Source organism: Drosophila ficusphila, unplaced genomic scaffold, assembly GCF_018152265.1.
Source record: "Drosophila ficusphila isolate 14025-0441.05 unplaced genomic scaffold, ASM1815226v1 contig_106, whole genome shotgun sequence".
Lineage (NCBI taxonomy): Eukaryota > Metazoa > Arthropoda > Insecta > Diptera > Drosophilidae > Drosophila > Drosophila ficusphila.
In genome coordinates this window covers 11,525,342-11,552,714 of record NW_025063993.1, presented here as the reverse complement: position 1 = coordinate 11,552,714, position 27,373 = coordinate 11,525,342, and the positions used below count along the sequence as shown (strand labels likewise).

At 42.5% G+C, this 27,373-nt stretch overlaps 2 protein-coding genes across 2 annotated transcripts; both read right to left on the bottom strand.

Annotated features, from left to right (window-relative positions):
- Positions 1 to 1,478: 1,478 nt before the first annotated feature.
- LOC108093042 (eukaryotic translation initiation factor 4E1) lies at positions 1,479 to 3,062 on the bottom strand. The gene is made up of 4 exons (XM_017192950.2): positions 2,565 to 3,062; positions 2,376 to 2,475; positions 2,194 to 2,281; positions 1,479 to 1,879 (listed from the first exon to the last, which is right to left on the bottom strand). The coding sequence occupies exons 1-4, from the start codon at positions 2,903 to 2,905 to the stop codon at positions 1,719 to 1,721; spliced, it is 690 nt and encodes a 229-aa protein (XP_017048439.1). The 5' UTR covers positions 2,906 to 3,062; the 3' UTR covers positions 1,479 to 1,718.
- Positions 3,063 to 4,056: 994 nt separating this feature from the next.
- On the bottom strand, positions 4,057 to 5,288 carry LOC108093028 (uncharacterized protein CG32395). Its single transcript, XM_017192932.1, has 2 exons — positions 4,248 to 5,288; positions 4,057 to 4,191 (listed from the first exon to the last, which is right to left on the bottom strand). Exons 1-2 carry the CDS (start codon positions 5,286 to 5,288, stop codon positions 4,057 to 4,059), a joined length of 1,176 nt encoding a protein of 391 aa, XP_017048421.1.
- Positions 5,289 to 27,373: the final 22,085 nt, after the last annotated feature.

Below are 27,373 nucleotides of genomic sequence, written 5' to 3'. Positions count from 1 at the left end.
TTTATTTCTTTTGAATATATTTTGAATTTGTATGCTACTAAATTAATCCACTTTTAATCACTGATATTCCGCTTTTTTATACGGACGTGTTTAAAAGTATCTAATGGCAGCTTAATTTATTTATGCGCTAATTAAGTTTGCATGCTGCCAAAGTTTTTGCCAACATTTTTAGGGAGGCACAAGCCAAAGTCAGATATGTGTAACCTGCAACTCGAATTGCAAGTGCAACAACATTCTCGATGTCACGTTTCGAGCAACTAATTTGTAAATATTCGTCTGAAGGCAAAAAGTTTGCGGTGTTGTGTGGGTGAGGGGCGGGTCTCTTTTGCCACCGGAAAACCACCTCTATCCCTGCAATATGTCAAAGGTGTAAGAACGCGAAGTGGGCTGGTGGGTTGGTGGGTGTGCAGGTGGAAGAGCCGGGCTAAAATACAGGTGAAGGCAGCTGCATGCCATGTGGGACGTGTGCGGTTTTGATGCGGTTTCGGTTTAACAGCTCCCCATGTAACCCGACGCCACCTGGGCCCATAAAATGCAGTCAACGAGCTATGCGGATAGAGATGAGTTTTGTCAGCTTAAAGTGGCTCATAATGAAGTTGCCACTGCACGTGCTGCTGCCATCGGAATTTGAATGTTGATTGAAGGGCCTGTTGACCCGTGTTAAAAGTAAGAGGAAAACCGGAGGGAGTGTAGAGTTGTAAGTATGTTATTAAAATAAGCTGATAAGTGATTTAACAAGCTTAGCTAAAAGTAACTTTTAAGATAAAGCTAAACCAATTTTATACAATTCAGAAATCAGTCAGAAATATCTTAGATTTTACCAAACCATATTCACTCAAAAACAAACTTTAAAATAAATCATCATATAGGAAATTCTGCTAAAACCTCTTTAAACTAGTTAATCAAAATTTTCTGTTTTTATAAATAAATAATCTGCAAAGCTTAAGGCATCTTAAAGCAACAATTATTGCTTATGAATTACCCAAGTTCGAGTTTGTTAAGAGCTCCTCTTCGTGGAACTCGAAGCACTTAGCATGAATTTTAATGCTGCAAGAGGCAGCGCCGTTTCGGCCTTTCATCAAAATTCAATTGTCTCCAGTTTTTGGGGCCCTCGACGCCAGTTGCAGATACCAAATACGATATCCCAGAGATCCAGGTCCGGCTGCTACTACTACGGCACTTGGGCTCCCGCTAAAACGGACAATCCGCGCCATTGTTGACCCTTTTCGGTTCTTTGTTTTTCGCTCGGCCAGCCAAGCGAGCCAAGTGGACGTTTATCTTTTGCAGTCACTGTGCACTTCTGATGGCCCGGCCAAAAGTACAAGCTGCAAGTGTATATAAACCATTTTATTTGCGCTCTGGTGCGGCATATGTTTGCATAACATTTCGTGGAGCGTAAAGGGCCCCAACTAGCGGCATAAAAAGCGCTCCTTGGGATTTTTAAGCGCGGGGAATTTCAACGCTGACTCGTCGTCACATACAGAACGCCACATCTACATATATTTACAGATTTCTTTGCAATTTTTAACATGGTCAAATTCATAAAACCCGTTCTGCCTCATGATACATATTTTTTTTTTTACGTTTTTGGAATACACGCGCTGAAAACAGCAAACGACGGCGGCGGCCATGGAAAGTGGGAGTTTTGGGGAGTGGGGATTGGATGGGTAGATGGATGGGCTGATGGGCGGATGGATGGGCGGAAAGACCGAGGCGGCTTACACGCAGTAAACCGCTTTGACCACCGATCCCTGCTTGGACATCGAGTCCCGGTGCAGCTGGTACTGCAGTTGGTGGGGCGGCAGGATGAGCAGGTCGCGCAGCCTGAGTCCAATCTCCATGACGGCCAGTTCGTTGTGCCCATTGGCGGTCCAAATTGCTGGCGGAAAAGAGGAGCTTCAGTTAGGAGTTGTCATGGTGCTCAGTGGCCAGTAATGCCCAATCCACTTTACAAAAAAAAAGCCCTTAAAATAACTATATTTTCGTTTGAAGTGAACAAAATTGTAAAAGAAATGGTAGCTATGAAGTTTTTCAAAACACAAATAAAATCTTTGCCAGAAAAATATTTCAATTATGTTACAATTTTATACATATACTTCTATTACTACTACCATTTTGATTTTAATATGCATTTTAGCATTAAATTTTAGCTACCAAGTATTAAAAAATGATTTTTCTCAGTGTTGTACTCACAAATTTTGTTGCTCTTTCCACGCAAGTTGATAACAGCGCCGCAGACTTCTTCAGAGTGCTCAAAGGCCTCACCAATCAGTATGAGTATCTGTTGGTGGGCGTGAAAGAGGTTGTGCAGTTGCAACAGATATGACAGCCAACGGACACAAAGCTCCACTGGCCACTGGCCACTGGCCACTTACCACATCCAGCCAGAGTTTGTCGAGCTCCGGCTTTGAGCCGCGCCCCATATTGATGACCCAGCGGCCGCCGTACTTGTTGGCATCATCCTCCCACATGGGCCTAAAGGAGAAAGCGATTTAAGCCGAATCGAAGTGATGAAGGGGAATAATAAGTGTTCATAATATCTTTAAATAGATAGTACAACTCACTGTATGCCCTTTTTGAACAACGAGTAATCGCTGCCTATTTTAATCTCCGATGGCGGCTTAATGTGGTTGTATAGGCTCCAAAAGTCCTCGACCATGTCGAAGCTCGTGATCTCGTTCTGCATGTCCTCCCAGGACTTGCTGCGATCGTTCTCCAGGTACCAGAGCGTCCAGGTGTTCTCCAGCGGATGCTTCAGCCGCAGGTCAACAATCTCTTTCAAGGGCTTTCGCAGATCCATTTCCGCCAACGTCTTCAACTCGGTACTGGAACTCGATCGCGACTCGGGCAGAGTCTCCGTGCCGCAGTCCATCATCTTCAGGTCCGTCTGCCTGGCCGTGAGCATTTTCGAGGGTCTTGGCCAATGGTCTACTTTACTGAGTCGAATTTATAACACGCCTGGAAACCACTGGACGCTATAGAAATTTCAGAGCACTTGGAAAAACGATTAGACGAATAGACACAACACGAGAATGTGTACTAGGGCCCGGCTACAAGACCAGACTGACACAAAAGTCACAGGGCTGTGGGGAGCTTATTTCCTTCTCCCGACTTGGCCTGGCCCCAATTCATAACTTTCATTGCACGTAAATAATTAGACACTCGTTTGGCCATTTCTTCGAGCACCCAAAAGCCCTTCAGTCCAAGTTGCTTGTCTTCTAATTCAACTCTAAACTTTTTATGTTCTCGTAAGGTTCGCTTTAAGCTGCTGCTACACAGGAAAATATATTTTTTGAGCTTAAAAACTCTCAACAGTATCTGATCATTTATTAGAATTATAGAATATTGTAATTAAATGTAGAAAAATAATAAAATAAAATGGATTTATAATATCTTGTATCCCTTCTCCAAGAAATTCATTTTCTTAAAGTATAATATAATTTTTGTTCTCTGCACTTCCTTGTTCCCTATTCCTTCATAGCCATCTTGTTGGCCTTGGTGATAAAAATCGAGCGCCTTATGCTTTCGTTCATATAAAGCGTTAATTTTATGACACAGAATGGAAGGACACTTGAGCGACTCACTGAGTCCAGAGAGAAATTTACGCACTCACACTTTTCGCCCCTGTTGCCTCCTTTCTTTCCTTTTTTCCTACGATTTTACGACAATCGAGGGGGAGCAGAGGAAAATGGGGAGAAGGAGTCACAGAAGGTGGAATTTTCCGGGCTTTGATGGTGTTGATAATGATGATGTTGTTGCTATTGCCGGAGCTGTCGTCTTTTATGTTGGCTGCCATAAAAGTGAAAATATTATGAAGCTTGTTCGAGCTGGAGGAACAATGAAACGGCTACGTAATTGCCGGCAAAGTATCTCCAAAAGGCATCTATGAGGCAGTTTTTGACTTGTGCAATTGACATTGCCGCACAACAGTTGCGATAACATGACAACCCAGAATGCTAATAATAGACAAAGCGACAATATCGAAATTGAGACATGGACTGCGACTTTAATTTGACACTTGAATGGCAGGATCCATTGCTAACGGTGATAGTGCAGCTATCCTTGCCGGTTGACAATCACCCAAAAGGAGCAGGTGAACAGCAGTTTGAACAGGAACTTCGTGTCCAGTGTAATGCCATATATGGTGACCCTGGTGCGTTCCAGAATTTCCTGTGTAAGTAATTCGTCAATCTATAGTTTAAAAAAATTAAATAAAATCGTATATCGAATTAAAGATAAATACTCACATTTCTTTCGGTTTTCTTGTGGTAATTGCTCATGTGAAAACTGTAAAATCTTCTCGTTAACCGTGATTTGCCAGACAGTATATCAAATATTTTAAACTGAAACACTATGTTCAAAGCAGAAATGGTTAGGTAATAAAAAACATTTCGATCGGTTGCACTACGGCACAGAAAAGGCAGTAACCCGTAAATAATAGCACATAGCCAATGAAATCGAAAATGTTTTATGATCCTCAGGGTCAGTTGAAATACTTTAAAACGCAGTCGAATCAATCTTTCAGTGTTCTTATGAAGTTGTTCTGCCAAAACCAGAAATTGTCCGCTCTGAAGGACTTGTGTTTGCTTTAATTTATCCATATCTTTTGAAATTCTTTGAGTGCATCGATGCAGTTCGCTAAAGCAAGCAATCAGAACGACAAACAGGCAAATATTAATTGTGATATGGAGGAGAAAGCTCAAAAAGACTCCCAAGCAAACCAGCAGCAAAAATCCATTGGCGATAGTATCATATGCATCAAATGAATATGTTCGAATTCCAAGTATCATGTTAAGGGATCTCAGCAAATGCTGTAAAGCCAAAAGAAGTAGCAGTAGGTGTCTCAGTCGGAAAATATTCGGTTGCCTGGCCATTCCTTTGACCTGTTTTTCCACTTCTATAATTTGATTGAGTAGATCTACAATTTCCTGACTTTCCATAAAACCTTGAGCTCGAACTACCAGCATTACAATGCAGCCCATAAAATATGGCCACATTTTTTCAATATATTCCAACATGTTACTTATGTTTGTGACGAGGAATAGAGACACCACGCAAAATATTAAACCGGAGTATAGTCGCAGACTGTAGGATTGTCGAAAACATTGCTCTTTCGAGCTGTAGACGAAAGTGGTGACCCCACAGATTTGGGTCATCAGCAAGATGAAAAACAGGAACTGCCGAGTACAGCGGTTGAGCAAATTCACTTCCCTTATTGCGGCTGGCCAAACAATTGATCCGAGACCCGATTTGCCGCCCTTCGAGTTGAAGAACCGAGGGCGCCCCATTTGAATTATGACCGCACTTTGGCGCTGATGTACGCGCATTAATAAGCGGTCGAAGTTTTGATGGCTTAATCGATATGCCTTCGTCGGCAACTCTTGTTCCGCGACCGCAGAGCATTCTGTGGTCACCGCTCCCGCGCTCAAAAGTACGCCAGCATTTCAGTCTTGGTTTTGCCAAGGAAGGGATTAGGTAACAAGGACTTTAATTATGAGCTTGGACGAAAGTTTAAATACCAAGAAGTGAGGTTAAACTTACAAGGAAGTTATGCCGGTAATTAGCAAATATATCTTTAAACTAATAAGAGTAAAATTGTAATTGTAAGTACATTACTATACCCTTGCTGAAGGTATTACAGTTTTAGTCAAAAGTTCCCAACGCAGTGAAGGAGGAATCTGTCCCCTGTCAAAAACCCAAAAATTGCTTTTTCGAAACCAACACTTGAAAGCCCAAAACGTTTTTTTAACGGTCTCCGATTTTGGATTGGTATACCTCAAAATGCTTGTGGCATAGTCCCCTAAGACACTGCATCATTAGTTTGGTTTCGATTTCTGAGTCGATTTTTTTCACATTTTTATGATGTTACCCCAAAACCAGCACTTGAAAGATCATAACTTATGTTTTTTCGTGGTTTCTTTTAGTGACAAAGCTTACATTGTCACACTTTGCATTTGGTTCCATTAAACTCAGCCCAACTTCTTGTATTTATAGTGCTGAAAAGTACATGCAAGTCTTGAAGAAAGTCAATACATTACACCTCGCCGGAAAGCACTCTTGCAATGCATTATCGTAATTTTACTTCACTGCAGCTTCCACTTCCATTAACCTCAATAAGTTCTGAGTTATGCTGCGTGTTCTTTAAACAGATTCGAAACGGTCTCCCCAGCCGACTGGCATATCTTTCTCTTCCCCTTTGTTTGCCGGTCAATACGCAGGGAAAACAATCTCAATCTCGTTTTACGCTGCCGTGCGGCGAGCACATTTAATTACGCAACATTTACGTTAAAATTTTATTGTCTGCATTTCTGAACCGACAACCGGCAACTGGCAACCGGCAACCGGGATTCGGGTTCAACTCCGGGTCCGGACTTGGACTCAATCCTTCGATCCCTCATCCACTCAGCTGTGGTTTCCGTTACACATTTCGCGCCATTGTCCGAGGGGCAGGGGGCGTGGTCCGCCCCCTTTTGACCGCCCAGCGCCGACATGCATGAGCTATCTTCTCTGGCAGGCTGCTCATTTTGATTCTGAAACGTCTGAAACGAGAACGCATCATTTGCGCTGCCAGCGAGTTGGCCGTGTTATTGGCATATTTTTTAATGCTGCCGACAGGACGGGCCAAACCGATGTAGACAGGAGCTCAAGGATGGAATGACTCTATCAGCGCTGAAAAAAGGCACGGGAAAAAAATAACACTGCGGTCGAGAGACAGGAAAAACAATGAGCAATTGGCCCAGAAACCTGAATCAAAAGAATCAGGTACACATCGAATATATATCACATTGAATGAGAGTCAATCTGAGGACATGTCTCTTTCAATCGTATTTCAACCGAAAACCATTTGCCATTGCCAAAAAACTGAACAAGGTAAAACCAAAATCAAGGTTTAAATCTTACTTTGTAAATAAAGAATAAAATTAAGATTTTCTTTAAGAATTTATTTACGTTAAAGTAATTAAATAGTTTTAAAAAAATATCTGACTTCCTGAAAATGTTTTCCCACTGCACTGCTCCAGGAAAATATTCCAAATATTTTGTTTAAAATTAATTTCCGTATAAAATGTTAAAGTTTATGTCGGGGGTTGCCTGCTGTTCAATCGTCAATTGTCAGTTTGTTGCATTATCAGCGTTTTACGGCTCATTTGCGTTTTGAACATGTGTAAACAAGGCGAGGCAGATGGTCGAGCACCTCTTTGAACCCCTCTCCCCCAAAGGGTTCGCCATCCACAGGATACGCCAGTTGATATTGCCGCCGGCCAGCGGCAGACAACTCATCATCATTGGCGGCAGCAGCGTTTTTACCAGCGGTGATTTATGAAATTCGCAAACAAGCCAGCAACAATTTCAGCTGCAGTTGCACGCTCGCATTTATTTTGCGCATATTTAATGAGCACAAATATTTTCGCAGTATGTAAATTATGAAACATGCACTGTGCTCCATTCGGAACTTAAAAATATGCCAATGGCGCCTTATAAAGCACTCATTACTCTCGCCGCCATACCGACAAAATTTATGTCGATTTAAAGGCCTGTCAGTCGGTGATGTGTCCACCTGTCCATCTGTCCACTCAGTGGATGTCCTGGTGGCAGCTCTCCGCGTTCCAGTTCCTCGGTATCTTGTCAGTGGTGCCACTTGTCTGCGGTCGGGATGACACTGCATGAATCGGTCGCCGGATGGCCGCAGTTTTGCGGCAGGAGCTTGGCAAAGACGAGCCATAAATTAGTCGCACGGGGGGTAAATGTGGAGTGTGCCACACACCCCATGCCCCATGATTAACTCTTAAATCTCTCCGTGTTTGAAGTGTACTTTAACCAATGATAGGGCCAAGAGACTCGGAGTATCAATCAGGTAATCGATTCCCAAATTCAATTTACTGGTAAGGCAGCCATTTTGGCCAAGCGCCACAGCTGTCTCTACACTGAAAGAAAAAGTGAAACGGAAAATTACCTTTATTCTCAATACAAAATGAAATAAAATACTTTTAAATTATGTGACAAAAAAAATATCTTTTATATAATTAATCTAGAAATAAAATGAATGAAATATGATAATAAAGATTTTTTAATGATGTATTATGTAATTTAATGATTTTATGGATAGAGTGTGAGACATTTATAATCATTGTTTTAAATCGTGATATTAAAATTCAAAGCCTTTCAATTTGAGATATGATTTATAGTATTTAAAATGTGTTTTATAAATTAATAAGTGGTATTAGGTTGCACTTTTATTTTGTGTAGATCCCATCCAGTGGCTCCCCGGAGGCCCAGATATCCCAGCACAAACAGAGGCGCAGATACCGCGCCATTGGATTCACATTCACGTTTTGTTTATTTATTTATTGCAGCCATTGCATTGTTATGCACACCAAGGCAGACAAAATAAATACCAGCACACAGAACAATAAATTTAAAATCTAATTACGCGCACCATTTAATATCGAAGCGGAAACGGAAGTGGGAGTGGAAGTGGAAGTGGAAATGGAGGTTCCACAATGTCGGAGTGTGAGTTTGTAGCCGGAGTTCGAACGTGATGGCGCCAAGTCTCCCTGGCGGATTCGGATTCGGATTCCGATTCCGATTCGGCCAAAAGGAAGCCCAGATCGAACAGTTCGCCAAAACAAATCCACACAACACATAATAAATAGATAAGCCGCGGCGCAGCAAATCTCAAAGGCGTCGGGCGAAAAGCGGGCCAGAAAAAAAGGCAATTAAAATTTTGATAAGCAAACAGCAGACGCAACTCGAATTAGTTATCTCTGTGGATGTGTTTTTGAAACAAAAACAGAAGCCAAGGAAAAAATAATAAAATTGCTTGTGGTTGAGCTTTTGACTTGCGGTGGGCGGTGGTCAGTGTGGGGTTGAGCCGGAGGTCCTTCGTTCTTGGTCCTAGGGTCTCGGAATACAAATGAGTTTTCTTTGTTGGCCTCTTGTGCATGTAATTTACACTGAACAGCAGGGTTGCGGTGCGCAGGGGGCTGATGCTGAATAGGGGCATCAACCACATCCGCAACCAAATGGTCAACATTGCTCAACTTGTGAAAAATACATTATGGTTTAAAGTATTTAATTGCACACAATTTTTGGGGTTATCCGGGCAGGCGCTTCGTCCTTGCGCCAAATGCCAAAGTCAAACGGGGGATATATATGTGTGGGTTCTCGTTCGGGGATAAACGAGATTTGCCCATTTACTTCGTTGAGGGATGGCCGATGGCTGATTTGGTTAAAAATAAAGACCGCCCTCCGCCCAGATACGCAAACAAAACGCAATTAAAACTAATAATTAATACGACAACAAGCACACGTTTCTTTGGGGGGTGGTCAACAGGGGTTTGCCCATCCACAGTTGGCGCCCCGCGGACATTTGTCAAGTGGGTGACCTTCTCGGGGAGTTCGCCTAATAAAATTATGCTTAATTTATATGCAGGCTGCGTCATTTGACTGATGCCTACTAATGACTTCCTAACAATTTTTAATATCTATGCAAATGAACATAAATTGCTGGTCCTTGGCCTCGCCGTTCGCGTTCGCCTCTTCAGCTGGCCAAATTATGTGGAGCCGGCTTCCCGCTAACTTTGGTTAACCGTTTAGCTGCCGCTGACCCCGCACAAGTAACACAGAAAAAAAAAATGGAAACACAGTATACCCGAAATGGTACACAAGTAACAGAGCAGCAAACAACAGCCAGGAGGCCCGGGCAACTGCTCTCTGGCGTTTAATTAAATGACATTATGGCCACCTCGCCGCGTTGTAGGCAGTGAAAAATGCCACTGTGCTGTGGCCCCCATTTCCCAGGACCCCAGCCCCCCCTCCCCCCTTCTCCACAGATTTTCCAACCAGCTGGCCGGGGGAAATGTGTGCATGGGGAGCTGTATTTCAATTTTTGTGGGGATTGCGTCTAGTTGCTGTCTATTATGCCGAGGTCATTATTACGCTTATAGAAAAAGTTATCCTTGAGATCATCTGGGGAGCGCTTGTTGTGAGTGTGCAAAGTGTGTGGATATTTGGCACCTAAAAGGTGTGGAGCAGCACAGAAAATCGGAGAGATTTTTCGTTCTTTAATATCCTTTTCAACCGGGAGCTTCGAGCTCAAGCTTAAATTGCAAACGCTTTTAGTCGGAGTAAACGGACTCTGAGTCGGGAATAATTGCTGCATTTCTCATGCAGATGGTACACATTTCATATTCCCTAGACTCCGTTTCTCCCCGAATGAATTTGCATTGCAAATAATCATTTTTAAGTTGCTAATGATGGCAAAACAGGCCCAGGCTCAAGGCACAGAAAGCCAGATTCCAGGGCCAGTGGGCAGGAGAAATTAAATCATTAGTTATGCGTTGCACAGAATTAATGCGCTTGTAAAACGGATCCAAAGAAGTTTTAATTGCAACTTTCTAGTTTCCGGAATCGACACAACTGCAAAAAAAATGGGGTATGCAGATTGCGACTGAAATAGTCCATGTTTGATATCAGAAATGCATTTGCCGATTGACTTTTGCTGGCTAAAAACTTGCAGGGCTCTGCTGCATTAGCAAAGTTTTTGCATTTGATAGTTTGACGGGGTTGGAATCGAGGAGGGGGAATAACTTCAAAATGAAATCAAGACGAGCCAGTCAAAACTTAAATTGCAGCAAAAGCAAAGTTCAGACGGGAGAGGAATATGGGGAGGGGGATGAGGGGATGGGGGATGGGGCATGGGGCATCCGGGATCGGAACACGGACACGGAATACGATGGGGCACTTGGCAGCTGCCGGCTTTGTAAATCTCTTGGCAATTTGTTGCAGCTGGCCGGCTAAATTGATGCCAAATTGAATGTGTCAATTTCCATTCGATGTCATGCATTTAAATGTTTTATTTTTATTTGCCCAAACCGGCAGCTGTTGTCACTGGAAACAGTACAAAAAAAAGGGCGCAGAAAAACACGAGCCCATTGGTACGAGCAAAGCAAATAAAAGTTGTAATTAATCCCATATGCTGCCCCACTGAATTTCTCTTGGAACGGATCATTAACGAGATTAATTTAATTTAAAGCTGTTAATCTGGAATGATTTAACTAAGTATAAATATTTTAGTTTACCTTTGCACTATATTTTTTTTATAGCATTTTTCAGTTTTTACTTTTATTTGTCTTGTTTGTATGACACAACCGCAAAAAGTATTATTCAGGAGCATGCTTCTTTTAATTTAAACAATTCAAATCACACTAGTCCATCTGTTGGCCCTGTATAATGTAACCCATTATGGATATTTGTATTTATATTTATTTAAATTAAAACCCTCTCAATTTAACTTTTGCTGCTTTATTTGAATAGTAATTAATAATTCAAATGCTACGGAGCATATTAAATATGCGAGCTGCAATTCGCTGTAATGCCAAGTGAATGCCTGAAATTATAATATTTATTTAATGAATGCCATAAACATCTCGTAATAATTGCACATTTTTCCCTAACGAGCGCCCTCAACTGCGATTCGACCTCGTCCACGCGGCGTATGCGCAATACTCGGAAAACCCTGTGTGGAAGCTTCCTGTGTGCAAAGGATCAGCAGAATAGTTTCAGAGCTGTTCAGCTGAATGGCTGTATATTTTTATAATGCTTACACACATGCGCCATTTTGCGGCTTAAATTCGGAAAACAAACAGAAATTTTTGGCTCAGCATAAGCGGCTTACAATGTTAACTCCCACAAACACAGACACACACACACCCACTCACACATAGACACACACAAACCCAGTGAAAACCTTGCCTGTCGTTTGTTGGCAACTTATTTGCAGTTGGTTACCTGCATTTTAACACAAATGTTTGAATAGCAAACTTTTGCCCTATCTCCTCCGATGCCAGGTCCAAAATTCACAGCGATTATATTCGAGGAATATCGGCTGTGAGATAGCATTCGGTATCGTCGGTCAGAGAAATAACTCTGCAGAACTAATTACAAACACTGGCCCAGGAAATTGCTTCGAAATTACAATTAAGTTGCCCTGGTCTACCCAAACTACCCAAAAGGCAAAAGGTAGAGCAGCTCAATAACCATTGTGTGGGTCAAACTTTGGCCACTCCACTCGTCTTTTTGGCTTACCTTTTTCGGGCTGTTAATTATGCATGCAAAGCTGCTTGTAGATACTTCTATCTATATCTTTATACCCCCGATTTAAGGCCTTGCTAGCTGGTAGCTGGTAGTTCCACTGCGGTTGTGGCCACAAATCAAACACGACCACGCCCACAAAGTAGAAGAGATGCCCTGCAGTCGCCGGCCGCTTGCTGTTAAATAAATTTTCGATTATCGCGCACATTAAGGCAATAAAAACGTAATAAATTTTCAATCTGCACCTTGGCCCTCGAGTGGCGGGACCAAGATTTTTATCGAGTTTCGTAAATCGATGATAAAATTAAATGAACTTTGCCGCTCGGTCTGTCTGCGATTGACAATGGCAACTTCAAATTTGCGCCGCGGGCGCTGTTTAGTTTTGCGATGGCGATGACGATGGCGATGTGGATGGCAAAAGCAATACAGCTGTAATAACACGCATACGCACCGTGAGCCCCGGGAAAATGCCTTCGATTGTCTTTTGGCGACTCGTTTTCACTTCCCAAAGGCGGCCTCCTTTGTTTAGTCCTGTTTTCAGAGGAATATATGTGGGTGTGTGTGTGGGCAGAGAACAGCAACTTCAATACCAATTTTCATACTCGATTACCTTTCTGGTGGCCTATTGCTAAGAGTACTCCATTGCTCCATTATTGTAACTGTAAGCTCTGCGATTTTTCCTGCTTTTCCCGGGCAACTGTGGCAGCGAAGGAGGAGCACCTGCAGCTCCACCGCTCTCAATAAAGTTCTGAACTGTGGAAAGGCAAACATTTTATTAAAAAACTTTTGTTTCACTCTAGCGGGCTAGCGGGCTGGCTGGCAAGGACCTTGAGGCCTTGGCAAAAGTTTACACATAGAAATATGATTTTACATTTGCTTTTAATTTTAACTCTTGCAATCATTTTTCGGCCTGGCCACCTTTGCGCAAAAATATTATAATAAAAATAACTTTTGCTTTTGCCTTTGCCGTTGCCGTTGCTTTGGCTTTCCCTGCCGCCAAACAAAAGCCATAAATGTCGGACGGTCTGCGTAATTGATTGTTGCAAGTCGACGGCGGGGCAAAAAAAGAATTTAATAAAAACTTCTGCGAGACTACATGCGGCGTGAGAAATTCTGCATTCCAACCGAGGGATGTTTATTTGGGGGAGGAGCACGACAAAAAAAAGGAAAACTCAAATCATCTCGGCAAGAATCACACAGGGATTTGCTAGGAAGGATTTTGTAGTCCTTGGTGTGAAAAATTTAAATGCTAATGAGCTTTTAATTGCTCACTTCGGCTACGCACACACAATTTTGTGTGTTTGCGATCCACAACCCAGAGGCAAAGTTGCGTATGAGTAATCTGCGACGTGTGAGGCGAGAATTAATGAACCTCTTGAGTGTGTTTTAAAACGTGCAAAGATAAATCATGCACATCCATCTAAAGCTCTTCATGATGTTAATTACCGAACCCCGTCGCACGCACCGGAAAAAGTAAGTAGAAAGAGCCGCTCGCAAGCGGGCGAAATCCAAATACATACAACAATTGCAATTTCCATTGCAGCAACTTGATAAAAACTTTCGCAAAAGAAAACTATTTGCATGGAAACTCTGGCCAAACTAAACTTAAACAGACTCGAAACAAAAACTTCGGAGCTCCTCGAACCCAAAGGGTGGAAATCCGGTGTGCGTGTGCGTGGCCAGATAAAAGTTTTAATTAAATAATTAACAGGAATTGTGTATGCATCCAGATCGCCCACTTGTTGCCCGGCATGGAGAAGCTGGCTCCGATAGCCGTTGGCCATAAATAAATAGCCACACATTGTGTGGCAAAGGTGGCGCACAATAAGATAAAACGCAAAGATAGATTCTGTTTGGTATGCTCATGGCTTAATTAATTATAACAAACATGGATATTGAAAGGGGTGCAGAGGGCAAATTGTTCAGTCATGATTGGGTTTGTCAAATGGTTTCAATTAGGGTGGAGTACTACGGATTATTAACAATATAAGACGGATCCTTTGAAATTGGAGAAATGCGTGTAGCAGAAACCTTCTGAAATTTGATTGTAAATCAAAATTGTGGTTAACTTTGCAGTGCCTTGTGATAAATATTGCATAGAATGTTATTAATAGTATGGTTATATATTTTGTTTACCTACTATCCAGCTTCCTATTTAGGCCACTAATAGATCATAATTTTATAAAATGCTTCTACTGAATAGTTTCGGTTGGAATTACCTGTGAGTAATTATTAACGATTTGGGCAGACTCCCTGCGTAATATTGCTTGAAAGCCCGCGGTGATGGTCAGGTTGTGCAACGTGCATCTGGCCAATGGATTCCGCAATTTACGCCGCATAGTTTGGAACTATCGACCGCCGCTGAGCCCGGCCATCATCATTACCGTTATCATCATCATGCCACGGATGCATCATCTGGACGGATTCCTCAGCTGCATTTGCAGCTCTGTGGCAGGCAGCGTTTCGGCGGCTGTCGTTGAATTTGCGGTCCGTTGATATGCGTAATAACGCAATAAATACAAATTAAACATGCTTGAGTGCAATTATGCAAATTAATGGAGTTTATAGGGCGCGGCACCCAACGCCCCACATTCACTATGCTCGTATGTACATATATATGCATATATATAGTATACGTACCCCGAAACGGATTACAGACCGATTGCCGGGCACTAATCTCTTGTAATGAACACAAATATGTAGAACAGGGCGATAATCGCTCTTGTACATTTAACAATAAAGTGCTTACGAGTGTAACCCCTGACATCCTGACACGGGCTCACTAATCGCAGATAGAATCCCCGAGTCCCCGTTCCTGTTCCCGTTCGCTGTCACGTTATATTTAACGTTTATCTGCGAACAATTTCGATTTAGTTGGCGACGGCGACTAAACAAATACATACTCGTGCCCATCTCAAGTTTTATGTCCGTGTCCTGCGTCAGCGGCAGCTGTTGGTCCTTGGTCCCTGGTCCTTGGCCGAAGGGACACAGGCTATTTCTTCTTAAATTTCTATAATTGCTTGTGATTTGTTGGCCACGAACGTGCCGGGCAACTGCAATTTGTTCAAACACACACACTACACTCCAGAGTATAGGTATATATACGATTTCCGCTCACATTTGTCTTCCCCTATAGATTTTGCCATATATTTTTATTTGTCTCACGCTTTCAATAATTGCCAGCATTACACGTGGCCCTAATAAATTAGTCTTTCGGCGGGGCAGCAGGGCTTACGGCAAACCCATCGTATAAACGACAAACTTCTCAAAAGCTTTTGGCCATTTCGGCGCGTCACTCATACGCCCCATCGTCCCGTTTGATTTGGCCTAAAACCGGCTTTGGTCTGTTCATTTTAATTGCGATTTTTACAGATATTTGCATAAAGCATTTACCATGAGTTTCGCCAGCTGCGGCACTTGCAACCACGATGCCCAAAATTATGCAATAGCCGAATGCAAAATGATGCCACATCAATATGCAAGCCGCTGAACGTTTTAAATTTCTGCCTCCCCGCGAACGAAACAAAAATCAAATGAAAATGATGCGGAAATGGCCATACATAATGACTGAAATTCTGTTTCCCAATATCTCGTCCGGATATTGAACGGATTTCAGCTGCATATGTGACGGCGTGGAATGATTGAAGCCATTGTCAAAATATCACACATTGCCCATGGAATAGTTGATACCGATATTGATGAAGGTCCGAGCAAATAAACTTTGTTACTCTGCAACACTAATCCGAAATTACCGCCTGAAATTGATCGTCAAGTTTATGCCGCAATTTAGCCAAATAGAACCATTCAGTTCGATTACTTAAACAGCGAATTCCGGTTGTAGTTGTGTTTCAAGTGCTCCTTAGACAATGACGGAATTTAAGAGGTTGCACGCTTAATGGCACATTAACTCATCAAGGCAACCGCAGTTCGCTTCCCCGGATTTTCACCCTCCGGATTTGCGGCACCCGCGATACTTCACACTTCGCCCCCGCGAATCATACAACATTTTAACAGCTGTCAGTTTTATGGCGCGTGACTTTTACGACAGTCGAAGGTGAGAGGGGAGAGGGGGAAAAGGGGGAGGAGGTGTGGGGGGCATAACACATTCAGCTGCCGGCGAATTTCAGAAATCGGTTTTAATTGCCAACTAAAACAAAATAGCTGGAATAGCAATAGCAATAACAATCAGCTGAACACCGAAAAGTGCGCTGGAACATTTTTTGGCAACCAGCACGCATAAAAGTGAAATAGTGGCTGAGCGTTAAAATAGTTTTATTTTAATGTGTTTCCCCCCTGTTATTGATGTCGGTGTGCAAATGTTTGAGTGCTGCATTTTATTACATTTTACCTACTAGCTTGCTGGCAGCAAAACAAAACTCATTTTGATATGCAACTCGAAGCGAGTTGATTGGTTTTTGTGACACTCCCTTCGGAAATGCGTGGAGCGATTTTGGAAAATGCTGTCATTGCCATTGCCGCTGCCATTGCGAGAAGTTGTTCGGGAAAGTTTTTAAATGCATTTGCCTTTGCATTTATTTTGCAATCAGGCGACCTCTTTTCCTCTGCCAGCCGACATGCGAGAATAATAAAAGTTTCTTAGCAATTTTCCAGTGCGAGGCGTAAGAACAAAAAGGGATTTTACACTCTTCACTGCGGTGTGGGCATCTCGGTTATCTTAATGAGTTTGTGATGGCTGCTCCAGGCCCATTAGGCACCCTTGAAAAATCCAAAAGAAACACGAGACAATCAAGAGTTATCAATTAAGTAATTACACACTACTTTCAACTTTCCAGTTGAAAGTTACTAAGTAGAGTATTTTAAACTTCCAATGGCGCACGACTGTTGCAGAACACGGCATGTTCTTCGGGCTGTTACTCGCACTTTTCTCCGGCGAACAAACTTTAATATTATTATCAATTTTCGCACAAGCTGCAGAAAATTGCATGCAATTTCCACGGCAGCGGCAAATCCGCTTTTACCCGACTTGCGAGCGGCAACAAAAGGTGCAAAATATTGCAACACATTTGGTGGACGGCATAAGTTATAGCCCCGACCGCAGGTAATTAAATACAAGGCAGCATGCAGTTGGAAACCGGAGGAGAAGGAGGTCTTTGGTCCCTTGGTCTCTGGTCTTTGGCTTTTGGCGCTTTCAAATTTCGCTTAGCTCTCGTTTAACTGCCGCTGAATTGCATCCTGTGTTAATGAGCGGCGAGATGTTGTTGTTTGGCTGCGGTTAACATGCGCCTTGTAATTACAAATTCATGGAACAGCGCCATTAATTTAACTAAGAAGGTTTTCCTCTACAGTTTAGTCAGTGTTTCGAAGGTAAAGATCAAAGATTAAGCTGACTAGTTAACTTAAGAGTAGTTTTACTGACTGATAAAAAATATTTAATTTAACAACAAAGCAGCGACCCTTAATATGTTTTTTATTGTGTATACTGCCTTGGTTTATTGCTTACCATTTTGTCAATTTTTATTTCCAATACATTTGGCTTTAGTTGAATGCCATTCCCGGACAGAAAATAAACTGCACCCAAGGATAGCCCCCGAAATCAAGTGCAGGCGGCAAGAGTGAGTCGGGGGTCAATCGAATTCGAACCTTGTTGCGCACTAAATTTTCAAGTGTCAAACTAATGGCCTAAGAAATACTTTATAGCTAAAATTTTAAACAATATAGGATCCGTTCGGAACGCATTTCCAAAGGCGCAATTCAATAAAATATCCATTGTCCTGGTGCTCAGCTGTAGGATGTATCTGTGTCAGTGTCTTTTGCGCCAGTGTGTGTGTGTGTGTGTGCGCCGTGTACGAGTGTGTGAGTCTTTATTTGCAGCTATAGATGTATCCGCATCTGTATGTGCACGCATCATTCATCCGGCGGCCATATTGAGGCAACATATCCGGCGACAGGATGCCAAGACAAGAAAATTTCATGCTATGCTTTGTACGTTTCCGCATCCCCAAAACCCCAGAACCCCAGAACCCAAACCCCCCCTTGCCCCACCTTAACCCGCCAGTGGCCGCCCGGCCCGATTCGACCCTCCTGCCCTCGCAGGATTCTTGTTGTTGACTGCCAGTGCTTATATTTTATTTCATGCCAACAGCACTGTTTAATTACACACAAAAGACAACACACACATTCACATACAATCGGAGAAAGAGGGAGCTGCATGTTAGCCTGCCACACAGACACATATCCTTCTTTGCCTTGGTGGTAGTGTAGCTGTATCTGTGTCTTCATCTGTATCTGTATCTGTGTGCATCAGGTAATAGCTGCCCTTGCTCGCATGCAATTTATATTTTCTGCTCTTGCTGTCGCTTCTCCTGAGCCTGCATTCAGTACAGATCCTTTTCTTGGTCCTGGCCAATGTCCTGAATCCCCCTTCCTTTCCCCTCCCCTCTGCCATTGCAATTAAGTTCGACTGGAAAACAAAGGCATGTTGTTTGATATCAAGTTGCTTTTCCTCTCTGCTCTCCGCCTTGGCCCAACTAATTTCTCAATTGTTGTTTTCATGCGAAACTATTTTGCAGCATTACAGAAGCAAATAATTGCGATTCGCGGGATAATAACTGATTATGGCTTTTTGTCATAATAAATTGGATTTCTTTGGGATCGAAAAAGCGTGGATGGTTCAGCGATTGACAGCGCCAACTAATTGATTTTTGGCGGGGACATTGAACTCAGAGTGCCGTTCACACACGCTCATCGCCATCGCATAAATAATAATGCCTCTTATTAATGGCGTTTTAATACTCTTTTTTTGCGGCATGCCGCTGTCCATGGGAATCCATTGAAATTATTTATCCGATTCTTAACAATTGCATCATAAATTTTATTAAAGAAAGAACTCTTTGCTGTTCAATTTATCATCTGGTAATTGATAATGCCAGCGCCTAGGACTACGCCGCCATGTTGATTAATTATCGCAATGACAACGGCAAAGAAAAACAGCAACAACAACAACAACAGTAAAAACAACAACACAGCACAATGCAAAGTTATCGCTGCAAAAATATTTTTCAAAATTTCAACGCCGAGCATGATTTATGTTGAATCCTTGGCCTGAAATGGGAATGGGGAGCAAGGGGCTGGCGGAGATTTGGGAGGACGGCTTCGGGTGGAAAAACATTGAAAGGTCTTGCCGCAGTTTTTGCTCTTTGATTCCTTCACTGTTGCTGTTTGTTTAATTAAAAACGCAAAACTTTTGCGGTTCACAGCCAAATTAAATTATGTTCAATTTAACTTTATGGCCCGGCTCCGGCTTCTTTTGGCTTTCTTTTATTATTTTCCCTTGCGGAGGCGGATGGGGACTGGGGAAAAGACCATTTTGCATTTGCAATAAGTAAGTATTGAGTGTGACCCAACCTGAATTTGTAAAGTTTTCAATTTCACGAGCCCCCCGAAAGAAGTGGCATCATCAAATGTGTCGAAAGCGAAACAATGGCGCAAATTTACCACAGCCAGCAGAACTTGACTTTGGTTTTATGGCCTGAGTCCTCAGTTTGTTGCCGAGTTGTTGACAACGCGGCGTATGCGCAATTTGTGACAAGTTGCCCTTTGTAGCAACTTTCTTTTGACATTGTTTCAAGGTTCCGCAAGCGGAGATGGAAAACGAGAACTTGCCCAACATTCTGCATGAAGTGTTTGTTAAAAAGTTACTGCCCGAACAGGGAGCAGCGGTTTTCGTCGCTTTAAGTGGCCCAGCTATTTGACGGAAATGATTGACAGTCGCCTATGGAACGAACTGCCGGAATGAGCCGTAAGTTTTGCCAACTGCGACAGGCCTCGCCTTGCCTTGCCTTGCCTCGCCTTGCCAGTTGGTTAGTAAGTTAAGTTAACCGAACAAAGTGCAAAAGTCGTGCCAAAGTTTCGGTTTTGGGCTTAGCTGCTGCAGGTAACCGAGCGAAACTCTATTCACAGTCAAGGTGCAGGCAACTAATTCCCAGAAATGTTTCGAAAAGATTTTTCGTCCGAGCTGATTGACAATGGGGCGGGGAAGGACGTCTGACAAAAGCAGTGAAACTTAAAGGAATACAGTAACTTGGTATATTTCTGGTATTCAAGAGGTGGAAAACCATTTGGTTAAGTTAACCCATTGAAATGGCATTTCACTCGACATTTTTGTGACTTTATTTTATTATGTAATTTAAATCTCTAAAAGTGCTAATTTTTTTCTGTACTTAGAATTACTTTTTTATAATCCATTAAAGCCCCCTATAACTTTTCTAGTGCCATTCCAGGCCGAAACATTAATAACTCCTTTCGCACGGTCACTTGAACTCCACTCCAAGCGGGATTGGCAGTAGGTAAATTTTTGTTCGCTGATTGCTGGGCCCTCGAAACTACCGCAAAATCGCCGCCACTCACGTGTAATTGCACACAAAAAGCTAATAATGCGATATCGATAACAGCAACGGCAACGGCAATAGCCACTGCAACAAATGCTGGCCAATTGAAATTGCAAAAATTGAGCAGTCATCGCTGCTTTCTCAGCCTCCACCACTTTTTCCCCCTAACCCCGATTGCCCGGCTATGTAAACTTATATGGCGAGGCAAACGTTTATTTATAAATCATTTTATTGTCGGATTTTATTCGCCGTCGGACGACCGTTGAGCGTCGAGCGTCGGAGTTTCTATGCCAATAAGCAGCTTACCGGAAGTTGTAATGCTGTAAATTTAGATTTCCGGCCGCAAGTGCAGCGCCATGGCTTGGCAACATTTGCAGCCCTTGGGCAAAAGGACGGGGGTAAAAGAAAAGCAGGAATCTGGCCAAAAAATACGAAAACTTTTGCCACAATTCCATTGAATGCAGGCCACTCCCCCCGTTTAGAGCTATTTTTTGTATAAGGTAAGCAAAAAGTTTGTGGCTCTGCCAGCAGCGATTGCGAAAAAACCGCAACTCAAGCCAATCCTGTGACCAATTTGCAAGCCAGAAAGATCTCGAGAAGAAATATGTATAGGTACCTACTAATAAATGGCGGAGAGTGGGGAATGCAGAATGCAGGACCCAACACCGACGACTGGGTAATTGACCAGCAGCCAGGAGCTGATTGTCCGGTCTGGAGTTACTGTCGTCATCTGTCCATTAATCACGTCTAATGTCGGGCCACACGAGTCGGAGTCTGTCGGAGCACACTAATGATCTGTGCTTTACACATGTAGCTCCTCCTGGACGGCCTGGCCCAGCAGGATGTGCGCCTCCTTTCGGCCTTTCGGCCTGGTCAACGTCGCCTGGCCTCAACGTTCCACTTAACAAACGTGTTTCATCTTTCTCCGCCGACTCTGGGTTCCCCAGCCCACACGCCATGCAACTGCCATTGAAGCAGCCACTGCCACCGGCAGTGTTGCAACGTTTTTTATCGATAAAGTGCAATCAATTTTTACAAATGGGATTATTTTCTCAGCTCCCTCGCTCGGCAAACGAATTGTAATTTGTTTTCCCATGCATTTGTTATTGTTCTCCGACTGCGACTCTGTTTGCCTTGGCTCCTCCTGTCGCAGGAGTCTTAGTGAAGTCGCCGCATTATCTTACGGCTATATCTGCAGCTACATATGTACTATGGTACCTGCCGCGCTCTGAATCGGGGAATCGGGGAATCGGGTAAACTGGTAAATTCAGGTGGAATGCTCCTCCACACGATGGCAATGCAAAGCAGCTTTCGATAGAGATTTATGCTTGTTGGTAGTTTTGCTCATAAAAATGCATTTTTATTGCTCTGGCAGCGCTGCTTTTTGGTTTACCCTCCTTGATTTTCCCTCGTTTTTACATTTTTTCCCTTTCCTTTCCTTTTTTTTGTGTGGCTTTTGAATATTGAGTTAGGTATTCGGTTGCTGCGCCAAAAGGTATGCAGCATTTTCCGGCTTTCGCTTTGTCGCCAGCGCCTCGTAAAAACTGTAATCAGGCAAAATAAATAGCGCCATAAAATAAGTTTCTATCTTTTATTGCCGCAGCGTCGGTTCGGCAGAAGAATTAAGCAATGCCAAACGAAACGGAACGACAAATAAAAATAACTTAGCTCATACAATTTGTGCCTAATGGCAATGCAATGTTAATGGATTTTTAATACTTCTTCTTCTGCTGGAGGTAATTTTATTTAATTGTTTTCCCCGGATTTCTGCCCATAAATTTCGCCCAGGGCGTATTAAAGGTGGACATTAAGGCGTCGGAGAAATACTCCATTCTTATCGCTCAATAAAGCTCATCTTCTGGAGCATCGCAAGAGTCCCTGTTGGCTGCTGAATCAGCGTGCCATCTAAATAATAGCTAAAAATCAATTGATATCTATTTTATCAAGGCAGCTGCCGTTGAAGCGAAATTGCATTTATGGCTTTGCGCTTTTATTTAATTTTGCACATGCAATTTGGACTCCCTTTGTCCTTCGTCCTTGGTCCTTGTCCCCAGCTGCTCCTTGACTGCTCTACCTACGCACACCGAACTGAAAGAGAAATCCTTTCAAACGCTTTTCTATACAAACCGCCGCGCGCTGCACAAATGAAGCAACATTTTCTCTCAAGAAAATGCGATTTGTGCGCTTTTGAATGCAAGCGACGTACTGGCCACGCCCCCAACTCCCACTTCTCGAATCCCGCCCTCCGAACAGGGACGCTTATCCTTTGATGATAAAAACTGCGCTGGCAAGCGAAAAACTTTGGCAACTCAAGACGGCGGCTAATAAAGAGGCGGTGCCCCGCCCTCTTTAAACGTGTGCGTGTATGTGTGTATGTTTGCGTGTGTGCGTCTGCTGACCGAGCACAATTGAAATGTTTAAATTTCCGTTAAGCTATTTTAATCCCAGCCACAATTGGCCAAAGGAATTTTTTCTCCCTCCTCGGTTTTGAATAACAATTGCAACAAAGTACTTTTCAATCGCATTTTCAATTTTAATTGTTTTCCATCCGCGATTTATACAAATACAACACTTTAGGAGACTTAATTATTGAACAAACATTTTCAACTGAGTTCTAGGTTATTTCACTTTTTATAGAAAAAGTTGCATATTTTAAAGTAAGCTTTTATTTTTGCTCGAACAAAAGTTTATTTAGTTTTTAGTTTAATCGGCCACATTTTTATTGTGTTGTTTTCCAACTTCACTTACTGCACTTTAAATCGTCACTTTTTATATTGTATTGTTTTCCAACTTCACTTACTCCTTAGCTAGGAGTTTGACTTTTTTAATAGTATTTAATACTTCAACAATAGCAATAAAAATAATAATCATAAAAAGGTAAGAAGAAAGAACTAGATTTAAATGTTAAAGACCGGTTCTTAAAAGCTTAAATAGCATAGATAATCCGCAGGTAAATGCTTTTTTTGGAGCTTACACTCACGAATTCTGTTCAAGCTATTTAATATTTACACCATGTGGTTGGCATAAAGTTTCACATGTTTAATTATGCAGACAGCAGCTCAATGCAGACAATGAAGTTTTAACCCAGCTTCCCATGTGGATGGCCAATTAAAAATTTTAAGTTTATCCCGTACTCATATTAAGAACAGGACCACCGGAGACACAATCCGTGGCGATAGTTAAACCGAATTTTGTAATTTATGAACGCGTTAATTGCAAGCGGGATGGACAAAAGAATGGAGACCTCCTCATTAACTGCAAAAGAGGGGGGCAAAAATTAAAGCCTTCTCAGCCCATTGTGGCTGTCGCCTTCCGTCTTTTTCAGGTCCTGTCACCCTCACCTCACATACAATTAAAAAGTCAACACCTTGAATTGAACTCACACACTTAATGGCTTGGGGCCACGGGCCAGAATGTCCCCACCTTCGAAGGGAGCACAAAAAAGTCGCACGCTGCGAAAATTTTCACAGTAATTAGCAAAGTTTTGCGCCTAAAAACAAAAGGGCATCCGGCTTTTTTGTAGGCGCCTGTCAGGCGGTCGGATCTAATGAAAAGCCCCCGTCGACCCTAACTTAGAGTAAATGATAGCCCGAATATAGTGGGTTCCAAGCGAACCGAACCGACGCCAGCCAGCAGGGCTTAATCCAATTTATTTCAAAGAGCTTTGAGGGCTAGATGAGGATCGGAATTTGCATAACTTTGATATGAGCAGCCATGTGTTTTCGGTCTGCGATAATCACATCCACTCCAGACTTGAACAATATTTTCAAGAGCCACTCAGTCAAACTGATTGCCGCCGAGAATGAATTAATTTATTGCAGGCACGTGAAGAAATATAGACATAAAGGTAAAGGTAAATACTTATTTAAATATTTGAAAGTAATAAATAATATTTGAAGACAAGGTTTAAATTTAACCTTGAATTTTAATAAAAATTCAACACATACCTATGCTTATGTTTTCCTCTTCATATTTCAGCCTTTAAGATTAGATTAAGTGTAGCCTAATTTTTCCCCCAGTGCACCGGTCGAATGGTATTACTCATTCAGTGAGGCGACACCTCTGGCCATATTTCAATTATATGAGGCCAACTCACTTTCACCGCTTCGCTTCAGAGCACCAACTTTTGGAATGAATAAATTGCGAAGAAAAAATGGCAGCCTGGCTCCCACAAATGTATGCAATAAAATTCATTTATTTACGCCTACGAAGGAACAAAAAAAATGCCACAATATAACAAATTAGCATTGAAATGGATACGAATTTTTCATAAAATTGGCAGCTTTTTATCGCCGCTCCTTGAGCCAGGAGGACACGCATCAGGGCGCAAGGATCTGGAGCCGGATCGCCGTGGGTAAACATCACAAATCAGAGGGAATGTTTATGCATGAACCGAAAGCCAAAAGGAGGGAATTTCATAAAAATTAAATTGTGCATTCGTGCAGCTATGCACGCTGGAATTATGACACAATGTGCGACAGTAATAAATGTTGGGGCAGACAAAGAACAGGTGGAGGGTGGAGGGGGAGGGGGCTTAGTGGATGGTTTGGGGAGCAGCGTTTCCATGGCGAACCAAAAACCAACTCTGGCAAAACAATTTTCACACGTGCAAGCTGCAAGAGGTGCACGCAAGCTCATAAATTGCCACAGCCACGCTGATGATGATGATGATGATGATGATGAAGGTGTGATGAAGGGGTGGCAACTGCCACATGGGTGGGGGTCACAGCCGCAGTAAAATCCTTAAAGAGAAGCGACTCCCCTTCAATGTCTGTTTTGCGAGTTCTACCGCTCAAATGCAAATGATCAAAATAATTACATGAAGCTCACTTTTTACCGCTCCTCGCCGCACAAAAGACAAGCGCAGTTGCGACTCCAGAATGATGAAAATGAGTTTTCTTTACAAACAAAATTAAAAGTAAAAGGAAGAACAGGATGAGGAAGATGTGTAGTATGGGGAACGGATGTGGAGATGGAGATGGAGTTGGTGGGAAAATTGCACACCAAATTCAACGATGTGCAAAGTTATTTTTCACAAGTGCTTTGCAGCCCGCCCATGTCGCTTGCATGTGGATGTGGCCATGTGGTTCTGTGGATTTCCGTTAACTTATGGTTAGCAGTCTCTGTGTGTGCATCCTGTCCTCATCCCAAATCCCCCTTTTCCCCATCCCCCTGCCCCTCTTCCTTCCCATCCTCTCTAGAATTTTCCTATTTTTATGCTGTGCAAATGACAGCAATTTTTCATAGGGCAAAGCGCTTGCAAAACTCCCCCAGATCTCGTTTTTCCCCGCACATTTCCCACACCCCGCTGTTTCCGTTGTTTTCTTTTGCGAGGTGCCAAGTGACAATAATTCTGTCTTTCCCTGCCATCCGAAGAGACAAGCCAGACCCACACGCTAACCCTCAGCCGGGCTTTTGTTTCGCTGCCACTGCCTAATTGCCAAGATTTTCTGCTGCCTGGTAGACCGAAAGAAGAACCCCGGTTCAGGGGCCAAAGGCCCCAACCGACCGACACCAAGCCGCCCGTTAACGAAACCTTAAATTCGGAATTCCAGAAACCCCAAAGCGCAGCTTTCGCAGTTTATTACACATACGCCCTGTGGTACGGCAAAAAAGCATTTAAATGGAGTAGACTAATATCATTTGTAAAGCGTAAAAAGGGTGTCGTTGAATTATTAGTTAAATTGGTTTTTATATTTGTATGTCAGAGTAAAGTGCTTAGTTCAGACTTGCGTTTATTTATCTTTGCATTAAAAGTTTCTTGCAACTTTCATAAAATGGTATTAAGGAATAAGAAAGCTTTGGTATGCACATTTTAATAAGCTATTTATTCCTAAAAATAGATCGTTGAACCCAACTTAATGCAGCAGACATCAAATTAAAGCAACAACTTGTGCGTTATTTTTATTGAACCATCAAAATCAGACGCCGAACGAGTCGAACGCTTAAATCGCTGGCCCGCAACTACTCATAACTGTTTGGCTTGCTGTGAAAATATCAATAAAGAAAACTAATGAAGTGCGCGCTGCCTTAAGTGGCTTATTGTCACTTTGACACCCACACATGCAGCGAGTGCTTACGCTTATGTGTGCGTAATGTCAAAGGGCAGACGAATGCGGCGAAGGACTCGAGGGGAGTAAGGACTCAGGGGGGTAAAGGACTCAGGGGGAAGGCAATCGTGTGTGCGTGAGCGTGTGTCTGTGTCGCGTCGCATCATAAAATCCGCACTTATTACTCCTTTTATGCAACTAAATATGTACACACAAGTAAATAGCCAAGGGGTGTGCCTGTGTGTGTGTGTGTGGCTGTCCGCCTGTCTGTGTTTACTTACTTTCGGTTAAGTGGACACTGTCACTGGCTTTCTTCCTTGAAACTAAATGCACTGCCAAAAAATAATTGGGTTGCTTAAATTTTATATCCATTTTTTTTGAGAGTTTAAATAGCATTCATAAAACACATTTCGTTCAAAAATTAATATAAAACCTTAATATGAGTGCTTAAATATTATATTTTAGCTTAATAGATAATATGATAAAATAATATAATTAAGAGTTTGATATCTTAATGCAATATGATCACGTATATCAACATATATTTTGAATAAATTTATAATAATTAAAGAAAATATTCTGCCAGTGAAACTGCCCATCTGCTCTTAAGTTTTGGGCTATTAGTAGCCAGCCAACATCCTTCGGGGTCAAGAGGCCGCCATCCTTGGGCTCTTGTTTTCCCGCACAAGGACTCATATATTGGCCGTCCAAGTGCTGGCAAAATATTTGCGCTACGTCATCGACTGAGCAAATGCAATTCATTGGACTCATAAATTGCAAATCGCGGCGGAAAAAAAGAAACAAATAATTAAGCAAGGCGTTGGATTTAAAGACAACAGCTTTTGATTAAGAAAAGCTTGAAAGGAAAAAGCTTCAAAGAAATTC

What these genes read in the sequence shown, in the direction of transcription:
- LOC108093042 (XM_017192950.2), bottom strand. Translation starts at nt 2,905, where the DNA reads ATGCTCACGGCCAGGCAGACGGACCTGAAGATGATGGACTGCGGCACG. An exon ending in TTGTTCAAAAAGGGCATACA is followed by an intron (nt 2,476 to 2,564) that starts GTGAGTTGTACT and finishes TTTCTCCTTTAG; the next exon opens with GCCCATGTGGGAGGATGATG. An exon ending in TGGAAAGAGCAACAAAATTT is followed by an intron (nt 1,880 to 2,193) that starts GTGAGTACAACA and finishes CTTTTCCGCCAG; the next exon opens with CAATTTGGACCGCCAATGGG.
- LOC108093028 (XM_017192932.1), bottom strand. Translation starts at nt 5,288, where the DNA reads ATGGGGCGCCCTCGGTTCTTCAACTCGAAGGGCGGCAAATCGGGTCTC. An exon ending in ACAAGAAAACCGAAAGAAAT is followed by an intron (nt 4,192 to 4,247) that starts GTGAGTATTTAT and finishes TTTAAACTATAG; the next exon opens with ATTGACGAATTACTTACACA.